Genomic DNA, 23358 nt, shown 5'->3' with positions numbered 1-23358 from the left:
CACCTTTTCCTTAAATGTTTTTTTCCACACAAAATGACAGATGGTACAGAAAAAAACTGTGGAAACATACTGATGTAAGAAAGAAATACTTACATCGCTGATGATATCTCTGGAGGCCTTGGCTGCTTTGATAGAAATAGCATCATTTCGCAAATCATAGCCCTTCTTCTTGGCCTCCTCATTAGCAAGCTTGTATAATTTCTGAGAGAACATTTATGAGAAACACAGTATTATGCACCCTCCAGACCTGAATAGAGTTATTATTCTGGCACATCAATAGATATCAACTGTTCATGATGGACATTTTTTCAGCAGCTAAGTGCAGCATAATCCATGAATGACTCACCTCACTGTAGTTGACCTTGTTCTGTTTTGCATGGATCACTTCCATTGCATCAGGCATTACATGGATCTTGGTCTTCTCATCCTCCCAAGCTTGGACATATGTTTTCTGTAGGAATGTATTTAACACAATACATTAAATACTGTTTTTTATATTTGAAAAATAATATCACATGTCGGCTTTATGTCGGAATACCAATCACCTTGTTCATGATGTCTGCATTGGCTTTAGCCAAGACCAATCCCATATCTTGGGTTGAGCATGTGAAATTGAAGTTGCTTGGATGTTGGCGATAAAGTTTCTCACTGAGAACCTGTCCAGCTTTCTTCACTTTCTCTACATCAAGTGACCCAATGGGGACCCATCCCAGGCCTTGCAGCCATTTCAGATCAGCCTTGTACACAGCCTGTGAAATAAAGGTAACAGAAAGTTAATTTAATGAACAGCACAGTAAATATGGAATCAGACGATATACATGAATGACCCTTAATAAAATAAAAACAATTGAACATATAGATATAAGGAACCAAAAAGACAATATTGAATGAAAAACTTACATCACTCTGGAGGTCATAGGCCTGTCTGGCCTGGACGACATCGTTGGAGTCTGGGAGGCAGGTCCAGTTGTGCAGGTAGGTTCTGTAATTGGCATCATTGACTTGGATCTGATTCTTCTTTGCCAGCTCGAATGCCAGCATGTCCACTGGGAGGTGGAACTTGGTCTTGGATTTGTTGAAGTCCTTCCTGTACAGGGCATCACTAGCAATCCTAGCTGAGTTCAAGGCCAGCATGAGCAGTGGGTCATCCTTGATACTCAGGGCTCCAATGTGGTGACCGACTTGCTTACGATATCCAGCCTTGTACTTGTACTATAAAGAATGCAAATCAGTTCAGGTTACCTGAAAAATCTTAAGCACATTAAGGGATATCAGTGTAATTTACAATACTTACATCACTGGCAATGTTTCTGGAAGCTTTCGCAGCAATAATGGAAATGGCATCATTGCGTAGGTCATATCCTTTCTTCTTCGCCAGTTCATTGGCAAGTTTGTATTGTTTCTGGAAAAATACAATGAAATTACTAAATCGATTCAATCACAAAAATGCAGTTTTGGAACACTCGGACATTACAGCAATATTTCATATTACCAAACAAGCATTGGCCTTATTTTGAGTATAACCATGAATGAATATTTGTCTCAAATCTCATACATTCTTACATGGAAACTGCTATATATGGAAAAACAGTTTTAAAGAGTAAATGTACAATAATAATCATAGTAACTGACCTCACTGTAAATGACCTTATTCTGTCTTGCAAGAGCCACTTCCATTGCATCTGGCATCAAATGGATCTTGGTCTTCTCATCCTCCCAAGCTTGGACATATGTTTTCTGTAAGAATGTGTTTAACAGAATACATTAAATACTGTTTTTAGATTTAAAAAATAATATCACATGTGGGCTTAATGTCGGGAATACCAATCACCTTGTTCATGATGTCTGCATTGGCTTTAGCCAAGACCAATCCCATGTCTTGGGTTGAGCATGTAAACTTGAAGTTGCTTGGATGTTGGCGATAAAGTTTCTCACTGAGAACTTGTCCAGCTTTCTTCACTTTCTCTACATCAAGTGACCCAATGGGGACCCATCCCAGGCCTTGCAGCCATTTCAGATCAGCCTTGTACACAGCCTGTGAAATAAAGGTAACACAACACCCATTAAATAAAATCAACAGAATGAACAGGTAGATATAAGGGAAAAAAGAGAATTCTGAATGAAAAACTTACGTCACTCTGGATGTCATAGACCTGTCTGGCCTGGACAACATCATTGGAGTCTGGGAGGCAGGTCCAGTTGTGCAGGTAGGTTCTGTAATTGGCATCATTGACTTGGACCTGATTCTTCTTTGCCAGCTCGAATGCCAGCATGTCCACTGGGAGGTGGAACTTGGTCTTGGATTTGTTGAAGTCCTTCTTGTACAGGGCATCACTAGCAATCCTAGCTGAGTTCAAGGCCAGCATGAGCAGTGGGTCATCCTTGATACTTAGAGCTCCAATATGGTGACCGACTTGCTTACGATATCCAGCCTTGTACTTGTACTACCAAATATAAAGGGTTGTTTCAATCATTCAGCGAACATTCAAATTGACATCCAAGTATTCATGGAAATCATTTACTGTTTTAATTAAAGCTAAAGAACTTACATCACTGGCAATGGCTGTGGATGCCTTGGCTGCTTTAATTGAAATAGAATCAGCACGCATGTCATAGCCTTTCTTCTTTGCCAGTTCATTGGCAAGCTTATATAATTTCTATAAAGAAAAACACCAAACAAAACAATAAATACCATCAACCTCATCTTATCACAAATACAAACACACTGGACGAGCAAGCAAATGGATACATTTTTGGGATTACTAACCTCACTGTAGTTCACTTTATTCTGACGCGCAAGAGTCACTTCCATCGCATCTGGCATGATGTGGATGGATGTTTTATCCTTCTCCCAGGCATCAGTATAGCTTTTCTGTGAAGGAAATAAGTTGATATGTTTTTTTTATACAAGTACAATAAAATCATGTTATACAAAACACATAAAATAATGCAGTCATAATAACGCCATCAACATAAACAGACCAAATAGCAGTTTAGAAGCAAAACACTTTGACGTGTCGATGGGAAACTCTCAGGATGTCAGACTCTGCCCAGTCTCACCTTGTTCTCTGTTCTTTTGCCACCCTGTCCTCATATTTAGTGCTTTTGTTTGCTCTAAGCCATTGTCATAAGCCAGAATTTCTGAACCCTGGTCCTGGAAGCCCACCGCCCTGTACTTTTTAGTGTTTTCCCTGCTCCCAACACACCTGATCCAACTAATCAGCTCATTAACAGCCCATTTGTGAGTAAAAGTAGGTGTGGTAAAGCAGGAAAAGCATTAAAATGTGCAGGGCAGTGGGCTGCTATTAGCACATGGCTTTGTGTTTATGTTTGCATCCATGTCTCCACCAGTTTCACCACTAACTTTAATGTTTGCAGGTGTTCTTGGTCCTTATTATCCCTGTCAGATCCCCTGCCTGTTTGAATCAGTATAAGTAGCCCAGTGTTTCTTTCAGTCTTTGTCAGGTCTTGTGTGTTGTTGGGTGGGCATGTGTTGAGTGTGTAAGGCTCCCATATGAGCACACTCAAACATGAAAAACAAAATTTGTTACAAAAAAGGAAAACTGTCAAAAATCAAAATGGGAAAACACAAACAGGGTCACTTGGAATATAAATGTAAAACGTTTTGCATGTTTGAAATAGGTAAAAACGATAAACACTGTCTGATGCTAATATGATGCTAGGATAACTGTCCATGAATAGTGTCCACTAGAAAATGTGTTTTTGATTCCCATTGTAAAATTTCAAACCAGAACTGTCTTTCTAGACTACAAAACAAGCAAGGAAATCACATACAAAGGAGTGAGCAAAGTACCAAAGTAAAAGTCTGTTGGAGTCAAACTGGAAGGGGGAATTACCTTGTTATTGATTTGATTATTGGCTGCAGCAAGAACCAGGTCCATGGAAGACATTTCTTTGGTGAACTTATAGTTGCTGGGATGTGTGCGGTAGAGTTTTTCACTGCCTATCCGACTGGCTGTCTTTGCTTTCTCCACATCCAGTGAACCAATGGGAACCCATCCCACTCCTTTCATGTAGTTATTGTAATCACTCTTATAAATGTTCTGTAAAGAGAGACAAAAAAACAATGTGCTGAATTAGTCTGAACTGAATTTGTAAATTATTGCATTTACCTGAAATCTTACCCAGTGTATTTTTAACAAACAATATTAGATTTCTTAAAAAAACTGAACTAACTCACATCACTAGCAATCATCTGCATGTTGCGAGCCAGTTCCAGGTTCATAGCATCAGGCAGAACTTTGTAGTGACCAATGTGCTGTCTGTATCCAGCATAGGTCTGTACTGCGGAAGCATGCTTGGCCTGAACAACACTCAACATGTCCACAGGGGTGTGGTACTTCAGCTTAGACTTGTGGTAGTCCTTCTTGTAATTCCTGTCACTCTGTATCTTTGCCACCTCCATGTAGTGTACCAGCAATGGATCGTCCTTAATGCTACGGAAGCCAACGTGGTGGCCTCTAGCCTTTACATACTCCAGTTTATACTTGTACTGTAAAATGTAACACACACAACATACAAAGTAAAAAATATGTTTTAATATGTTTTTCAGACATTGACTGACAATGACGTTGTTAAAGGGGCTCACATCACTGGCAATGCGCGTGGAAGATTTGGCAGCAACCACAGATATGGCATCTGCTCTGAGATCATAACCCTTCTTCTTTGCAGCTTCCATTCCAGCTTTGTAGGCTTTCTGAAATGAGAACCAGCTTTAACCTCAGAACTCAGGGTTTGCTGTAGTATGTCTGAAAGGATGGTAAAACGATTTGGACCTACCTCACTTGTTATGATGGAATTGGCCTTTGCCAGAAGAATCTCTGGACTGTCTGGCATAATGTGGATCTTCAGCTTGTCCTTGTCCCAAGCAGCTGTATACGCTTGCTGCATTTGAAAACATGCAACATAGACAGCTTGTTAGTCCAAAAATAAATAAATTAATAAATACATACATAAATAAATACATAGGTGCCCATTTTGTTCAGTAGAGCTGGTCACCTTGTTCATGATCTGGTTGTTGGCAGCAGCTAGGGTCAGGTCCATGGAGTCCATGAGCTTGGTGAAGGTGTATTTGGAGGGGTGAGAGCGGTACTTCTTCTCACTCAGTATCTGGCCTCCAACCTTTGCAGTCTCCACTGACAATGAACCGATGGGCACCCATCCCATTCCTTTCAGAGATGCATTGTAATCACTCTTGTACTCAACCTGGAAATATGGTCATGAACAACGGTTATGAAGATTACTCCATTTCACATACTGCACACTGGCAATAATAAAGGACATGAAGTTGACTCACATCACTAGAACTGGCGTTCATGGAGCGAGCTAACTCCAGTTGCATGGCATCAGGGAGCAGGGTGTAGTGATGGAGGGGTTTTTTGTAACCTGCAAACGTCTGAACTGCGGAAGCATGCTTAGCCTGCACAACACTCAACATGTCCACAGGGGTGTGGTACTTCAGCTTAGCCTTGTGATAGTCCTTCTTGTAGTTCCTGTCACTCTGCAGCTTAGCCACCTGCATGTAGTGTACCAGCAGCGGGTCATCCTGAATACTACGGAAGCCAACGTGGTGGCCTTTAGCCTTCTCATAAGCCAGCTTGTACTTATACTGCAACAATGACAGAACAATGGCTTCATTAGTAACACAGATATTTATATCATTCACTAATGTTTTGTGCAAAAAGAAGAGAATAGCTGGTGAACATACATTACTGGCTATATTCCTTCCAGCTTTGGCAGCCAGGATTGAAATAGCATCTGATTTGAGGTTATAACCCTTCTTGTTCATTTCCTCAAGGCCAGCTTTGTAGAGTTTCTGAAAATGCACAGGAAATTGTGTATAAAAATACTTACATACAATTGTATTTGACAAAGCACTTTTCTAATGTAAATTACCACATGGATTCCTATCTAATCTATTATAATGAAAAATGTTTTAGTTTTCAGGGGGTTAAGTAAGGAAAACATCAGACCATGACTATATATAGTTCAAAAAAGAAGATAATTACAATCAAATATTAGCATACTTGAAAACAAAATCACCATTTGTGGCTCACATCACCATTTTAGGAACAGAACAGGCTGTTATCAAACATTCTTTACCTAAAACAATCACAATACAATCTCACCTGGCTCATATTCAATGCATTGGCCTTGGCAAGGAGGATTTCAGGGTTGTCAGGCATCACATGTACTTTGAGTTTGTCCTGGTTCCATGCAGCAGTATATGCTTGCTGCAATGAAACAGATGAAAAACATGTTACTGAGGTGTTACAGATTATTAGCTCCTACAGTTAAACCCAAAACTCAAACTAACCTTGTTCATGATCTGGTTGTTGGCAGAAGCTAGGGTCAGGTCCATGGAGTCCATGAGCTTGGTGAAGGTATATTTGGAGGGGTGAGAGCGGTACTTCTTCTCACTCAGTATCTGGCCTCCAACCTTTGCAGTCTCCACTGACAGTGAACCGATGGGCACCCATCCCATTCCTTTCAGAGATGCATTGTAATCACTCTTGTACTCAACCTGGAAATATTATAATCATTATTATTAATATATTGTGCCGGTTTTGTACATGAACAACAGTTATTGAGCTTTCATGAATTCATATGTTGCACATGCTGCACTATGCCAATAAAGGACATAAACTTGACTCACATCACTAGAACTGGCGTTCATGGAGCGAGCTAACTCCAGTTGCATGGCATCAGGGAGCAGGGTGTAGTGATGGAGGGGTTTTTTGTAGCCTGTATTTGTCTGAACTGTGGAAGCATGCTTGGCCTGCACAACACTCAACATGTCCACAGGGGTGTGGTACTTCAGCTTAGCCTTGTGATAGTCCTTCTTGTAGTTCCTGTCACTCTGCAGCTTAGCCACCTGCATGTAATGCACCAGCAGCGGGTCATCCTGAATACTACGGAAGCCAACATGGTGGCCTCTCGCCTTCTCGTAGTCTTTCTTGTACTGGAACTGTGAACAAAGTAGCATAAATAGCAGCAATAAATAATAAAAAATGCAGCTTTAAAAACAAACAGGTTCTATTATTTGTAGAAAACTAAAGATGAAATTGAAGATAAGAACGGCTTTGTAATTACTTACGTTGCTAGCAATGTGTCTTCCATGTTTGGCAGCAACTATAGGAATAGCATCAGCTTTCATGTCATATCCTTTGGCAATGTCTGCAATCCACTGGGATTTATAGTGTGTCTGTGAAAAGGAGGAACGATGACCAATTAACATTCAAAAGCCAATATTGTAAATCAATCTCTTTCCTTACTTCCAGTTTTAGTTTACAAATGTTTCCTACAGAATATCTTTGCATAATAATAAAGTACACAAAACATCAGCCTAAAGCATCAGAACTAAGACCCTCTGCATCATGTGACTTACCTCACTAACAGTCTGGGCATTATACTTGGCCTGCAGGAACTGTGGGCTGTCTGCTGGCAAGTGGTAGGTGTGCATGAATTTCTCTCCAGAAGCTTTATAAGCAGCCTATTATGGAGAAAATAAAAGCAAAATGGTTGGAGAATAGGCGCTTTTAAGATTAATGCAACCACTGCATTACACCAGTACACATTTAATGATTACTTACAGGATTGGTATGCTTAGAGTTATTCATGGCTAGGACCATGTTCATCTGGTCTGTCAGACTGGTGAACTTCAAAGTGCTAGGGTGGGTTCTGTAGGACTTTTCATCAAGAGCAGCTTTGGCAGTCTTGGCTTTCTCAACGTCAATAGAACCAATAGGAACCCAGCCTGCGCCCTTATAGACGTTGTTATATTCAGACTTGTAGGCATTCTGTAAAGATAAGCGTCAGGTCCATGAGACAAGCTCTTACATTTGATGAAATTAGGTACTGTGATGATGTGTAAGTTTGACTCACATCACTCTGAATTTCCATCATTGTGCGAGCAAGCTCAATATGCATGGCATCAGGGAGCAGGGTGTAGTGATGGAGGGGTTTTTTGTAACCTGCAAACGTCTGAACTGCGGAAGCATGCTTAGCCTGTGCAACACTCAACATGTCCACAGGGGTGTGGTACTTCAGTTTAGCCTTGTGATAGTCCTTCTTGTAGTTCCTGTCACTCTGCAGCTTAGCCACATGCATGTAGTGCACCAGCAGTGGGTCGTCCTGAAGACTACGGAAGCCAACGTGGTGGCCTTTAGCCTTCTGGTATGCCAGCTTATACTTGTACTGTAAACAGAAACACCCTTTTAAATGAAAAAACCCCAACGCTGCACCACTTTTTTGAAGATCTTAAAAATCCATGTAAAATAAAAGATGTAAATACTGACATCACTGGCAATATCCCGTGAAGACTTGGCAGCGAGGACTGGAATTGCATCCTGCTTCATCTGGTGTCCCTTCAGAAGATCCTGCTTGTGCGCATATGTGTAGTATGTCTGCAAAAACGACACAGACGTTTGGCTGTTTAGATGAGTCGAAAACAAGTTTGTAAACTGAATTGAAGCTTCATTTTTCAGATTCAGAATCGTCTGTGCTCCTACCTTGCTAACATTAACAGAATTAAACTTGGCTTGCAGAAGCTCTGGTGTATCAGCGGGCAGATGGTAGGTATGCATGAACTTTTCTCCACTGGCTTTGTACAGTCTCTGGAAAAACAAGGACCAAGTAATGTTCAGTAATAATATTCACTGTTAAATACATGTACGACTTCAAAGGAGCAGTAAAAATTTTTTGCATCTGGTACACACATCGCTTAGCTGCTGTGCATTCAGTTTCGCCTGCTCCATAACTGGGGTGTCTGAGACGCTGGTGAACTTGATGGTATCTGGGTGCTGTCTGTAGTTCTTCTCGTTGAGAGCACGGGCAGCGGTCTTAGCTTTCTCCACATCCAACGAGCCAATAGGCACCCAGCCAATGCCTTTTACAGAGCTTTCGTAGTCCAACTTGTAGTTGTACTAATAAACAAGAACATGATAAAGCATGTGTGAGCTAGGTGAGGTAGGTTAGGTATAATCTATACCTTAAATCAGCTTCAGTCAATGGAAATTCCAAATATGGTATGAGGAATAACTTACGTCACTAGAAATGTCGTTCATTGTACGGGCCAACTGCAGGTGCATGGCATCGGGAAGAAGGGTGTAATGATGGATAGGCTGCTTGTAACCTGCAAACGTCTGAACTGTAGATGCATGCTTAGCATGTGCAACACTCAACATGTCCACAGGGGTGTGGTACTTCAGCTTAGCCTTGTGATAGTCCTTCTTGTAGTTCTTGTCACTCTGGATCTTAGCAACATGCATGTAGTGCACCAGCAGCGGGTCGTCCTGAAGACTACGGAAGCCAACATGGTGGCCTCTAGCCTTGATATACGCTTTCTTGTACTGGACCTAAAGATATAATACATGAAAATGGATGTTTTACTCTTTCATTAGCTTTTTAATAGTGTCTAGAATGTGCAAGATGGGCACTTACATCACTGGCTGCATGCCTTGCTGCCTTGGCTGCACGGACAGAGATAGCATCGGGTTTCAAATCATAACCCTTTGAAATTATATCTTCCCATCCAACCTTGTAATATTTCTGCGAATCAAATCAAAATGCAGTTAACGTCATAAGAAAAGTTCTCAGATTCATAAACATGTAGATGAGATTTTTCCAAGAGTTGTTTACGTACATTGCTGACATTGTAGGCATTGCACTTGGCCTGGAGGAACTGTGGGACATCAGGAGGCAAAGAGTATTTTTGATGGACCTCCTCGAGACCTTTCTTGTAATGCAGCTACAAAGAACAAAACACACTGATTAATTTACAACACACAAGCCAAAGGACAGAACACAAGCACCTAATAAAGACTTAGAGATCTTAAAACAACAGTAGGATTAGTTCAACCATCAAAATTACATTTTAACTATATTTAAAGACAATCTGTTTGAAATGGGGTTCTGCACATTATATACTAATGCTGCGTGCCATAGTGTACGATCAAAGACACAATGTGGAGTACTTTAAACACCATGTACTTACATCACTCCTAATGACCTGGTTGACCTTAGCCTGCAGCAGGATGGGGTGGTCATCAATAGCAGTGAATGGCACGGTGTCTGGGGGCTGCCTGTACCTTTTCTAGATTAGAACAACAAACAACAATAAATCACTATGAGTAAAGAACAAAAGACTACATCTAAAGCCAAAAGACCACATCTACACACATTTTAATACACAAAACAAGTGAGTTGTCCCCCAATAATATTGTTGGATACTGTAAATGTACACCAGTAAATTCCATGTTTGCTGTGCTAAACCTGGCTTGTGAGCCCTCAGAAAGGTTAATAAAATGTAGTTGTTTAAAGAGTAAAGCTTAGTTCCAGATTTCTCCTGGACACCTCCAGCCAGCATGTGGACTTGTTCACTTCTATTACCAGCTCATCTGATTTAAATGAAGTAAAAGTGTTGATTTACCAAACCAGGTGTGGGACGTTTTATATAAATACAACAACACTCCCATAAGGGACATATTTTAATCAAATGTAGTTTTACTGAGCAAATCAACACTTATTGGAACTTTTTAATTGTAATTGTAAAGCTGTCTAAAGCTTTTACACAATACTGCATTTCGATGACAGACTTGTACTGCTCAAAACCTTATAAAATAATTGGTAATATTACTATATTTGTTTTGTATATAGAAATTTAAACTAGAATACATTCTGAATATTATTTTATTATAACCTCATTCTCAAAGCTTCTCACAGCTTCCTCAATCTTTTCAGAGTCAGTCGTATCACTACACATCATTGTGCACATATCTCATATTTCTCATTTCTCAATATCTCACAAATTATCTCAGATGTTTCATAGAAGTCACCATTTTATGCAATCTTATGCAAAGCATATGTAAAACTATGTATATGTGAATATGTTTGAATAAGTAAATATAACACTGTTTTTATACTGATGGATTAGTCTGCACTTTTGAATGGCAGTGAAAGTGCCTTGCTCTGTTCAGGAGTAGACAAGTAATAAATGATTAGGCTTGTTTTTTGACACCTTCTTTTGCGTCATTTGCTGAAGCTCTCCAACCACACTGACTTTTATTTATTTTATTTTTTTTCTTGAACCTGTAATAATTATAATTACTACTACTACTAATACTAATACTAATAATAGTAATAATAATAGACTTGAAAATACCTCGCTTAAGATCTCTCCAGCTTTCTTGGCTTTCTCAACGTCCAACGATCCGTAAGGTACCCAAGGACTTCCCTTAGTGTAATTGTTGTACTCTGACTTATACTCATTCTGTTTTGGCAGAAGGAAAAAAAAAGGAGTAAATCAAATTGCAATGATCTTAAAAATGTCTTAACATCTAGCACAGAACAGTTTCTATCTGTAAAAAAACAAACTGAATCCTCATGTAAGGCACATTTGGGAAAACACTGCATGCCTCCACAAACAGAAATCAATGAAACATCCTTTTAACAGCTTTCTTACTACTGTAGTTCAATGTAACTACAGTACATGAGGGGACAGTGCGGATGCTTACATCACTCTGGAGGCTGTTGGCTTTCTTTGCCAGGTCCAGTGCCAAGCTGTCGGGTGGTAGGAGGTAGCGGTTGGGGACATTTTTGTAGCCGGTCATGCTGGCAATAGCCTGAGACTTCTTGGCTAATGTAACAAGCATCATGTCCAGTGGGGCATGGTACTTGGTCTTCAGTTTTTCATAGTCTTTTTTATACTCGCGCTGTGGAGACATTTGTCTGGATTAATAATCTTACTGAAAGACCAAGATGTAGTCAAATGTAGTGGAAACGTTCAGGATGTCATTTTACCTCACTCTGAATCTTTGCAACATGGACTGAGTGCATAATCTTTGGGTCGTCTTTAATACTGAGAGCGCCAACCATGTGTCCTTTGGCCTTTTCATAGTCCTTCTTGTATTTCACCTAATGTAAGTGGGCACAAGAGGCAACATCACAAAGTGAATGTACAAAACATCAAATAATGCCCTTCATGTTCATTTAACTACTGAATTCTGAATTAACCATGAGAGATCTGTTCACTTACATCACTGGCAATGTTGGTATGGGCACGGGCTGCAAGGATGGAGATAGTGTCACCCTTCACCTCAAACTTTTTTGCTTTTGTCTTTTCCCATTCAAACTTGTAACAAGTCTGCAGACAAAGAACAGATTAGATCACTGGCAAATTAGTTAATGTATTACACACTCTATTACTATGTACTTGAAATAAAAATATTATATGTACTAAAAATATTCCAGTTAAATATAAATATATATAAAATGTACGCTGAAAGCCAGAAAAGTGGGTTATAACAGTTAATACTCACATCACTAAGGTTATAAGCGTTAACTCTAGACTGAATGAAGAAGGGATAGTCTGGGGGCAGGTAACATTTGAACTTCTCTTCTTCATACTTCGCCTTGTAGTTCAACTGAAAAAGAGATAACAGATTGATAAAAGAAATAAAATTGTAGTACTGTAGACACATTTTAATGTCACGCTATATATATCAAGGGCTTCAACGTATACAGAAAAATTTATAATTACCACAGGACACATTCAAAATCATTCCAGGGTAGATAATTATTACATAACTACATAGAACAAATCATGCATAGAACAAATCATATCAAAACATGTATATCCAAAATGGGGACTTTACAGGAGAAGGTAAACATGTTCTTAAGTTTGAATGGAAGTCAATGTAAAATAAGAGTTTATATCAAGTGATTTAGAGCATTTCCATTGGTCCATTCATCCAGGATTATTTACACAGTGTACGGAGCTGCTACAGGGTTCAAATGAAAACTAAAAAGCGACAAAAATGGAGATACATGTTTTTCATTAGACGGCAGCTCTATAGTCTGTATTGTCTTCATATATCTCATATAAATACTGTTTTATTTAAGTAATATTTAAGAATATTTCCCCTGTATTATTCAGTTATCTTAAGATATTTTATTACTTTTTCTATGTGTCACATCATCTGTGTTATACAAAATGGAGAAACAAGAAACAAGATGACCAGTAGATGGCAATGATGTTAACAACATAGCTCTCAAGTCAGAATAGGTATTTTGTGTGTACTAAATTTAAAACATTTAATTAATTAAGTAAATAAATAAATAATTAAAAATATATATTTTAGACATTCACTGTGTGGAATCCCCCATTGTTAGGATGTGAATGCTATTAAAGCTACACATTTTCTGCACATTGCTTTGTGCTCTTTACTGTATGCAGTTGTGATTGAATGAACACAGGCTGATTGCTTTCTAAATAAAACAAACACAGACGTCTCCATTTAAGAGAAATCAACTATTTATCTTTGTTAAAGTGATCTGGACATTCTGAGAGACATAGGAGACACATACATCACTCAGCTGTTTGGCGTTGATGGTGGCTTGTACTTGGACAGGTGAGTCTGTTACTTGTGTGAACTTTACTGTGTCCGGATGCTGCCGATATACGTTCTATAAAGAGAGAAATGAAATGAGAAATAAAGTTAGTTGGGACGTAAAAGGCAGAAAGAATCTGATATAGAGCCTCAGGAAAGATGCTGTGTACTGCGTGACTCACATCTTTACACTGCCCCACTTTTTTAACTGCTTCATATTCAGGCGTGATTGTTTGAGGAAAGTAGCATCTTGTCTTCATATCGTCGTAATCAGCTTTATACATTTTCTACAAGAGATCAGAGGCCAAGTTTACATTAAGATGAGAGAGTACAAACGGCACAACGTGTAAAAAAAAAAAACACACATCTCTTTGTGTGCTAAATATCACTCACATCACTCTTTAACTCTTCCACCTTCTGGCAGTGAAGCGTGAATACATCCTCATAACTGCCAATATAGTGGCCCTTCACCTCATTTTCATACTTCTCTTTGTAGTGTGCCTATGGAGAAAAGCAAAAGCATGTTATTCACATCCTTACCATCACTCAGCTAAAACTGTGTGTGTTTTGACACCACTGCACACAGCAACATGACACTCACATCATTAAACTTTTTGAGTACGCTGTCCATCTTGAACTTGGGGGTGTCGCAGTAGTTGATGCTGAATCCTCTGGATTTTTCATAGTTAGCTTTGTAGACTTTCTAAAAATAGAGCAAAGAGACAAATGTTAGCAGAAGGTGAAATCACATCTAAAAGCAGATGTGCAGCTTCATTTTTTTGCTTTACTGAAATACAAATCATATACAAATCAATTCCTGAGCATTTTTCCAACAGAAAGAGTTTCAATTAATCTCAATTCTGTGTAATTACTCAAGTTCCACAACTTTCCAACTTTATGCCTTTCCATCATAAGAGAGTGTAATTACTGCAAGGCTCCGAGACCTAAGATCATCAGCACTTTGTTTCAGTCTCAATCTCATACAATGATCGTGCCATAAATGAGGTACAGCAGCATTGGGTCACAGTTACTGATTAGCACCACCTGCTGGACAAAAACTGTTTATATTTTCAAGGCTATAAAAAGGTAAAGGTACATATTCAGATATATATATTCATATATATTTTTCTGGTGTGATCTCCAAAGGAGAGCCAAATTTATTACAAATGTTAACAAATTTAACAGGTGACCGTACATCGCTCAATATAGTGCCAGCGTATCTCAGCTGTCTCAGGAGGGGGTTGTCTGTCGCAGGGAGAACGTTGTAATCTGACGTGGCTTTTGTTTGTTCATAGCTCTTCTTGTACTTGACCTAAAAACACAGACCCAGACAATAATATCAATGTGCAATACATGACTTTCAGGAGTTTATTCAATTTTTGCAATGAGAAATCTGTTTTCCACTAGATAGATAGATAGATAGATAGATAGATAGATCACTTTATTTATCCCACAGGGAAAGTCAGTTTTTACAGCAGCAAAATCAAACAAGAGAGCAGCATGATAGAGGCACTACATTAAATACAGGCTACTTCTTTACTAAATCTCAAATAGTCAATGCTTTAGCAAGGCTAAGTACACCCAGGTCCTAGATGAAAAAGGATTTTCACTGATTATGCTTTGTCTGAGAGTAAACTGCATATTTTACTGACAGTCTAATAATGTCCTCTTGCTGTGGACGGGAAATATTTTAAGCATCTAGCCACAGCTGGCTCTTAGATATCATCCGTTTCTATAGTTAGGAATGATTCAGAAGAGAACTGAAGAGGTGACCTAGGCCTCTCAATGGCCACACTGTAACTTACATTGCTTTTCAGACCAACCATTGCTTAATGCTGTGCCTGAAGCCTAATAAACAAGCACCTAATATAAAAGTCTCACTTTTATTTTGAATTTTATTTACATGTAGAATAATTGAAGACGTAAAACTCACCGAACTTGCGTGTTCACCAGCCTTTTTGTTTGTAGTGTATGTCGGAGTGTCTGTTTGCATGAAATAAATTTGGTCTTTCATGTCTTCATAAGCAGCAGTATATTTTTTCTGGGAGGATGGAAAGGAAATAATATGTGAGTAAACAATTTGCAGAATAATTGAATTTATAATGCACTCTTTACAAAAATGATGAAGGTAGAGAAATAGTTGCAAAATATGATTATTTCCTTTAACAGATTCTCTCCAGATTTGTTCTACGTGCCCACCACGTACTTCACTTATGTTGTCCATGACCATCTTGCCAACTGCAACGTCGAAGTAAGGGGTTTCACACCACTTGCCCTTCACGTTCTTGTTATAGTCCTCATGATACTTCAGCTGCAAACAGAATTCCCTCTTATTAATCACAGTTAAAGAACACTGGTTTAGGTTTGTCTCTGGTTGGAGTCGAGTTTGCTATTCTCACAGCTAATCCACTCTAATAATATCAGACGGCAGGTGGTAGTCATCTGTGTCTGTCTTATAGGTGCCAGACAGACTCACCTGCTACAGCTTGTTCTGGTTAGTCTTTCTCTGGAACAGTTTAATATAGCTTATTATAAATATGACACAGGAATGAACAAGCAGCTAATATTAGCAATAGCTGGCAATCCTTAGCCTTAAAAAAAAGCAGACCACAGACCCTTTCTACTTTAATGTTGGCTTGTATACTCACATTACTGCGAATAGCAAAGTTTTTCTTAGCCATTTCCACCTCTGGGGGCTCAGCCAAGGATGTGTACTTAGCTTTGCGTTCATCATGACCCTTCTTATATTTGATCTGTGAGGAAAGAGCATTATAGTCACCAAAAGCTTTAAAAATGGTATAACAACAGAAATAGCTCAATTTATACTGGATTGCCTTTACATTCACAGATTATAACACAGACTAGAGATTTTGAGTTCACTCTAATAGTCACTGTTAGACTCAATGGAGTAAAACTTTTTTTTTACATTATTGTTCATCACGGAATTACAAATGAATTAATTGCTTAAGTGTAACTTTAGTCTACTGTAGTCAAATTGAGGTAATGATGAATGTGTTTTACCTAAAATAGGTATTTAATTAAACTGCATAATCCAAATTAAATCATAGTTCTATGTTTACTTTTCTGGTCATAGCTGACATGACTGGTTGTTTTACAAACTAAAAACACACATCACTGAGGACTTCCTGGGCCTTGGCTACTCTGCGGAGCTCTGGGCTGTCACTGTATGGGTAGTACATGGTCTTGTCCTCGTCCCATGCCTCTGTGTATTGTTTCTGAAAGAGATAAACATTTAATCAGAAGGTATAAAGCACCCAGGTGTAAACAGCTTTTTCCATTGTATAGAATATTTGAAAGCCCTTTCTTGGGCTCATTCCTACCTTGCTGTAATTAGCAGCATTTTTCACAGCCAAAACCAACTCAGGGGCATCAGGAGGCAGTAAGTACTTGTCCTTAGTCTCATCCCACTTCTGTCTGTACAAAACCTGAGGAGGCACAAAAAAACAAGCAATGCTTTTCTGACAGTGCAGGTTTACTAGTAGAATTGACAATGTAGTAGAAATTTCACTAGTGCGGATAAAGAAGGAAATATCTGTGCAAATGTAACGTTCACTTGGACACAATCGTGCATACTTTGCTGACAAGTTCAGAGACGTGCTTCACGTGTGCAACTTCACGAGCTTCACCATCGTAGAGACTGGCGGTCTTAGCCTTCAGCCCCTCCATACGATATTTGACCTGGAAAGAAGTTTTATGGTAAGTAATAACTGAGTGGCAGTTAAATTTTTTCACCAGGTTATCAAAATATGAACTAAAGAAACTGCAGAGAGATGTGCTGATTAAACTGTGATTAATGAGCAACAAATAAATAAATGAATCTAATTCCCACCTCACTGAGCTGCTCCTGGGCCTTCTTGATGCGTATCATTTCAGGTGTGTCGGCAGAAATGTTATAGGGCTGCCCTTTGGCCTTCTCATATGCCTCCCTGTACTTGTTCTACAAAGATATAACAAAGGTTGAATTTACATGTAAAACTAATTCATATCCAGCACAACACATTAACACATACATACATCTAAAAATATAATATAACCTTTTTCTGGCAGCAGTTTGTCAGTTATTGTCAAGCCTTTCAGAGTAATTAAATATTGTGTCAAAATAATGACCTATTTAAATAAATGCTTTCCTGAAATTTAATTGTCTATGTCATTAATTTGACAAAGTATTATTAAAGTATCATTATTTGAGTTATTTTGATAAAGTCAAAAAAACATGCTGCTGCTGGAAACCTACCTAGCCAGAATGGGCCGCCACACATGTACACACAGTACTGTTTAATGTACTAACTATTTTTTCTGTAATATTATAATTGACTTTTTCAATTCCAACCCTAATTGAAAAAGACTTTTTCAATTAGGGTTGGAATAATTATTTGGCAATTTACAAGGCAATAAAGGGTATTTTAAAGTAGCCCCTAAAAAGTGTGTACACAAATTAATTAGACTGGAATAAAATATTTAAATCACTTAAAACTTTAGTTTCTATTACATACATTGGTCACTACCATTTATATGCATTTCATACCCACATTTATTATATGTCTCAGTTTATGAAAGCTGATTGGGGATCACATGGACTGATGAGGCTCAATCTTAGATCAGTGTTCTATGCCTAGAAAGCTTGATAAACATGGGACGAGTTTTTATATATTTTTAAAAATGTATTTTTAATGAAGGATTCCCAGTGTATATTAAAAGAAATGTATTCTGGAACATTTTCTGGTTGATTATTACAAAATTGGGGCCAGTATATGACTAATGTTTCCTTACATGACTGTACTGGTCAAGCATCTTCTGACTGTGTGCCAGGTAAGGGGTCATAAATTTGGACGTGTCCACTTTAACCTTCTTCCTGACCCTGCGTGAAGGAAGGCCCCCAGGCCCAGGCTATAGAAGAGAGAAAGGATCCAGTGAGGATTACATTGACACTGTAGAGAGCAAGAACATCCTTCACAACTTGCAAAATGATAACGGCACGTGCAAGTCTGAAAACAATTCATTCAATAATAAAACGCTGTATTCCTCTTACAACAGTACACACTACTGTGTCTTTATGGGTGGAATATGAAGCTAACAAATTTTACTCCAAACAACTGAACAAAGGAAGATTTGAGGATTTAACTTTCATAAGATCATCCTAATGCAAACACAAGCATGTGGTGTTAATCTGAAGTGCTGGAGTTAGTCACATTTTGCAACGTTCATTGATGCTTTTTTACCTTTTCACTAAAGCTAGACAAAGGCGAAACTAGACAAAGGTTATTTGAGAGGCATTCACCCATACAAGGCTAGCAGCGTCATGAGACCAAATAAATAGGTCAAGCAAAATGCACAAGCTCTATAAAAGCTTGAGTGCTTTATTTCACACAGGTTAATGTGAGGCAGAAATAGACACCACAGGCAAAACACACAGAAGAGAGGAATCCTATATCAGTTTCTATATCAGCTACAAGAAGACATGCCCTTTAATGCTACTCTGGATGGGCATGAGGGGGTGGGGGTTATTTCATCACAGTCTGGACTATGGCTCACATACTATTAAACACAAAACTGACAAAACAATCAGATTCTACATTTTATCTGCACTGTGAATTGTTAAACAAGTATTGTATGTTTAATAACCCACAACTGCTTCTTAATAATCTTTCCTTTAGAAGTAAAAAAAAGTGAAATAACCCCCATCACATGCAACAATGGTCAATATGGTATGAGCGATATGTCTCTTTCACTAGCGCACCCTGGAAGGAGGCCATTTACCTCATTGACCTGTTTTTGATGTGAAGTGAAGGTGGTGGTGGTAGAGATGACCGTCGGACCCTCCTCATAATACTACAAATATAGGACAAACTCTGGCCTTTCAAAAAGAAGCTCACAGACACCAGGGATAAGCTACAACACAAGACCTTTTCCAGCTCTGGAGGTTTTTAAAGCTCAGGAATGCCCTACATATCTTGTGGCAAGGTTAATATACTGATCAATCTGTGCTAAAATCTGTGCTAAATTCTTAGATTTGGAAGAATCTATCTATCTATGTGTCTGTCTGTCTGTCTGAATGTACAGTCGATGTACAGTTCACTGCAACTGGCTTCAGTTTGTAGTTGAGTTGAGGTCAAGTCTCTGATTGAGAGAACATCCCATATCTTTGCCTTACTATGCTGTTAGGTTGATTTTTCTGTATGTTTTGGATCATTAGCTATATGTACTGTGGTGCACCATCCAATGTCATTGGCAGCCATACATGCCCATGTCATAGCACTGCCTCCATCATGTTTGACACATGATGTGGTATGCTTGGTATCTCAAACCCCTCCTTTCCTTCTCCATGCTCAATTTAATTAAATTCAAGTTTCTCTTCAGAGAACTGGGCAGTCATTTTTTAATGTTTAATGTCTTAGTTGTCTTCTGTCAACTTCTAGGCATTTTAGGGTTGCTGAGTGCATTCCTCCTTTTTACAAAAGTAGATTTGGCTACTCGTATGGTTTCTCTAAAAGGTTTATTTTTTAATCTGAATGATATCCTCCTACATTTGCTTCATCACCTTTTTGGATCACATATTCAGAGCTCCCATGAACAGCTACCAAATGTAAATTATTTAAAATTAATCTTTTAGGTTCTTATGAACTCTAGATATTTTATTTGTTATGAAATTATGAGGGGACTATCATTTTTGTATAAACTTTCCATATTAACTTTTATATCAGTCAACTGTCCAATTACTTTTAAGCCTGTGGAAATGGCGGGACTATGTTAACAATCTGAAAGCCTACACTTTAATCACAATTTAATTGTTTTCTTTGATTTCATTTAATTGTAGGAGTGTACAACATTACCTATACATGCAAAATATCAAATATTGCTTTCAGCCCAGAATTCTCATTTTTTTCACACATCTAAGAAAAGGGATGTTCTTTGTCATATCTGTATGACAGTGAGGTGAAAATGCTAAGGCTCATGACATCAGCGCTCACAATTCATTATAAATCTAATTACAATAACAATGTCAGCCTATTGTCTCTGAGGAGAACTGTTTAGGGAAGGCTAAATGAACATCTGTCAATTGGGTTGTTCTCTGTAGCTGAGAAAACGACACCTCTCTATAATAGACTGCTTTGACTGACTGAGCCTTCTGCCTGTCAAACGCAGAGAACCTCTAAGTACATAGATGAACTCATGTCTATTATTGTGTGTGGCTAAAGTTATAGTCATGGTGACAAACAGAAACAGTGGGTCAGAGAACAGATTCCAGTACACCCTACACACGACTTAGCATAGCACTGGACATTTTACAATGAATATATCTCTGACTCTTCACTCTCCAGTCTGTGAAACGCTCAAAGTCTATCTATTAAGACAGCCATCTCGTTGACCTCTGGGTGACATCATTTGCCTGTAACTATTATATGCGACTCTAAATATAAATACATTTTTAGTTATTAATTATACACTGATCAGTTTCCAAAATATGACATATTCTCATGGCTACCCTAACTATCATTTTCCTGTCTACCACCTATCTATTCTAAAATAGCTACATATGCAACCAGAGCTGGAAAAAGCACACAGGATGAAAAGGCTTCTTCATTCAGACCTATGGGATTGTAGAGACACAAAAGGCAGTTTCGAAAACCCTGCAACCTCTCACCTCACCTTTCTACCCATGTTTTTACCATAGTTTTGACCTCTCTGCCCCTTGCAGGTGTCTTTTTCCATGAGATCCCCTCCCCATAGCATTCACTCAGTGTGACGTTAATGGCTACACAACTACATGAGTATGATTTACAGTGCGGCTCGTCTCATTTGCCTCCCTGCAAGTCTACCGCAGATGTACGCTTCTATATTTGTATCTGCTACTGAAACGACCCCTTGCAAAGCTGAAACCTTCCCCTAATGGTGAAAAGGACTCACAGACTTAAAATAATTGTATTCACCTACTCATCTGCAAATGCAACCGTCTACATATACATTCCGCTTTAACGTTACGAAGTCTGCTGTAATTAAATAATAAACAAGAGACAATAAGGCCCAGTGTAGCTCTTACATTCCATACATCTGATGAAAGAAGCCATGTCTTTTAAACTTGAGTGTAGATAAATGGTGAAACCAGAGTGTATACGGATTACCATCTTCCAATATTAAAGATGGCAGTTCAACAATTCCTGGTTGATATGTTACAGAGGAATCCAAAATATGTTGTAAAACAAAGACAAACATCCAATTGAACTTATTAATCAGACTGTAATTCTCTGTAAGATATCTACAGCAGAAATTGGGTCAAACATACAAGGCCAACTTTAATTGTATTTCACTTGGAAATAAAGAATTAAAGTATCCACCTTCTGCTTTCACTCTTGCATTGAATACTGTCCATAAATAGCCTACAGTAAGACAAAAATACAGCAGCAGCAAAAGTATACAAGTACTTGAGCAAGAGTCCCTGGAAGCTTCACGAGGAACTACATCAGATCTGAAAGGCTGCATTATATCAGGAGAAACTGAACAAAAATAGCAGGTAAGCGTCCTCTGAGGATGGGGAACCTGCTGTTACAGACCTGGAGCAAAGTTTTCACACAGTGACTGGCGATATGTAAAGAAACAGCAACAGTAGCTCTGAATGAAGCTTGCAGGGGGGTCTTACCATGCTGAACAGAACGTAATCCCACTGTTAGTATAAAGGTTCCACAGCAAGCGTGAGAATATCATATCTAACAATGGTTACTTCCATTCAGGCTCATTTCCAAAAATGATTCCAACTTGGCACATCATCAACAATAACCATCAGATACCAACAATAACATCACAGACATAACCATACATTATGATTCCTATGTTTTACACATAACCACCATAATGACATATTGCAGGTGCTTCCGCAATCATTGATTACTGCTCATTCTGAAGAATAAATAAAGACTCAATATAAATATATATTATATATAGAGCTGGGGATATGTAAATGGAAGACATTTTACATGTGGGTTATTTACTGCACTACTGGGTGGTGCTGAGACCCTACATCTTACAGGGAGGAGGGTCATCTGAAATGGGACCCACTGCTAGTCATAGATGCCGGGGGAAGCTGAGACTGAACTGCTGACTGTGGTGGTATTGGAATTCACTATTCATAGGGCTTGAAAATGTATGTGGCCTGAGTGACACTAAGATAACGAGTCTGAAACTTGAAGTGGGCAAGAAAAAACTACATCTGGGAGTGGAACATGTAGCTGCTGGATTGATTTTATAAGTATAGCTCATCAGTTCAACATTGTGAGAGGTTGTATCTTACCTCTTCTTCCTCATACTCGTCCTCAAAGTCATCTGCATCCATCATAGAACTCTTTTAATGGGTCTATACAAGTAGATAAATGTCTGTTAGGCACAGCTATATGACCACGTCCTTGAAAACGAGGTCATTGGAGAAAAAGCCAGCAATTAGCCAATAAAACATTTGGAAATTGCTAAAAGTGACTTGTACAACATACCTTGTATCCTGACTATAAGTTGAAGGACATGCTCAGACATACTAAGAGCAAGTAAGCCTGAACCTTCTATCACTTCCAAAAGCATAGATAATGCTGTTAAGATGGCAATAACGAATACATATCTGCTTTCTAAACAAAATTCAATCATACCTGACCAAAGAAGGTTCTTGTAGTATTCCCAGCTCCCTTACAGAATGAAAGGGGCTCACTTTCCATGTACTAGGATCCCAAACTGGTATTCCACTTAGCGCACTCCTGCAAATCTAGACACAGACAGAGATCTGTCACAATTCACCCTTCCCTAAACTATGCACCAAGCCCAAGAGCAAAGGGACAACAGAATAAGTCTATAATGTCTGTTCAAAGGTTTCTGAAGGCCTCAGTTGCTCTGAGGGTTTGACACCCAAGACCCCCAAAAGAGCCACAGCTCCTGGATGAAGGTTTGCGAC

The 23358-nt window shown here is 38.7% G+C and overlaps 1 protein-coding gene across 1 annotated transcript in view; it reads right to left on the bottom strand.

Annotated features, from left to right (window-relative positions):
• Nucleotides 1–22758, bottom strand: part of neb (nebulin) — a 58046-nt gene extending 35288 nt beyond the window's left edge. Inside the window, exons 1-51 of the mRNA XM_072685125.1 lie at nt 22714–22758; nt 19188–19259; nt 18201–18317; nt 17260–17367; nt 17004–17108; nt 16751–16855; nt 16541–16645; nt 16058–16162; nt 15616–15720; nt 15343–15450; nt 14605–14721; nt 14011–14112; nt 13803–13910; nt 13592–13696; nt 13387–13485; nt 12339–12443; nt 12056–12163; nt 11821–11934; nt 11535–11732; nt 11183–11290; nt 10016–10114; nt 9665–9769; nt 9463–9570; nt 9066–9377; nt 8739–8945; nt 8532–8636; nt 8319–8426; nt 7906–8217; nt 7614–7820; nt 7409–7513; nt 7118–7225; nt 6677–6988; nt 6338–6544; nt 6150–6254; nt 5729–5836; nt 5318–5629; nt 5020–5226; nt 4801–4905; nt 4610–4717; nt 4202–4513; nt 3858–4064; nt 2768–2872; nt 2550–2657; nt 2133–2444; nt 1832–2035; nt 1633–1737; nt 1295–1402; nt 901–1212; nt 546–749; nt 347–451; nt 94–201 (exon numbers count right to left, since the gene is read on the bottom strand). Of these exons, the coding sequence (XP_072541226.1) occupies nt 94–201; nt 347–451; nt 546–749; nt 901–1212; nt 1295–1402; nt 1633–1737; nt 1832–2035; nt 2133–2444; nt 2550–2657; nt 2768–2872; nt 3858–4064; nt 4202–4513; nt 4610–4717; nt 4801–4905; nt 5020–5226; nt 5318–5629; nt 5729–5836; nt 6150–6254; nt 6338–6544; nt 6677–6988; nt 7118–7225; nt 7409–7513; nt 7614–7820; nt 7906–8217; nt 8319–8426; nt 8532–8636; nt 8739–8945; nt 9066–9377; nt 9463–9570; nt 9665–9769; nt 10016–10114; nt 11183–11290; nt 11535–11732; nt 11821–11934; nt 12056–12163; nt 12339–12443; nt 13387–13485; nt 13592–13696; nt 13803–13910; nt 14011–14112; nt 14605–14721; nt 15343–15450; nt 15616–15720; nt 16058–16162; nt 16541–16645; nt 16751–16855; nt 17004–17108; nt 17260–17367; nt 18201–18317; nt 19188–19259; nt 22714–22758 (7569 nt within the window). The remainder of the gene's footprint in view (nt 1–93; nt 202–346; nt 452–545; nt 750–900; nt 1213–1294; nt 1403–1632; nt 1738–1831; nt 2036–2132; nt 2445–2549; nt 2658–2767; nt 2873–3857; nt 4065–4201; nt 4514–4609; nt 4718–4800; nt 4906–5019; nt 5227–5317; nt 5630–5728; nt 5837–6149; nt 6255–6337; nt 6545–6676; nt 6989–7117; nt 7226–7408; nt 7514–7613; nt 7821–7905; nt 8218–8318; nt 8427–8531; nt 8637–8738; nt 8946–9065; nt 9378–9462; nt 9571–9664; nt 9770–10015; nt 10115–11182; nt 11291–11534; nt 11733–11820; nt 11935–12055; nt 12164–12338; nt 12444–13386; nt 13486–13591; nt 13697–13802; nt 13911–14010; nt 14113–14604; nt 14722–15342; nt 15451–15615; nt 15721–16057; nt 16163–16540; nt 16646–16750; nt 16856–17003; nt 17109–17259; nt 17368–18200; nt 18318–19187; nt 19260–22713) is intronic.
• Nucleotides 22759–23358: the final 600 nt, after the last annotated feature.

The sequence above is a fragment of the Salminus brasiliensis genome, chromosome 8 (assembly GCF_030463535.1).
Source record: "Salminus brasiliensis chromosome 8, fSalBra1.hap2, whole genome shotgun sequence".
NCBI classification, from domain to species: Eukaryota; Metazoa; Chordata; class Actinopteri; order Characiformes; family Bryconidae; genus Salminus; species Salminus brasiliensis.
The sequence above is the reverse complement of the archived record's forward strand: the minus strand, read 5'-3'. Positions and strand labels throughout refer to the sequence as shown.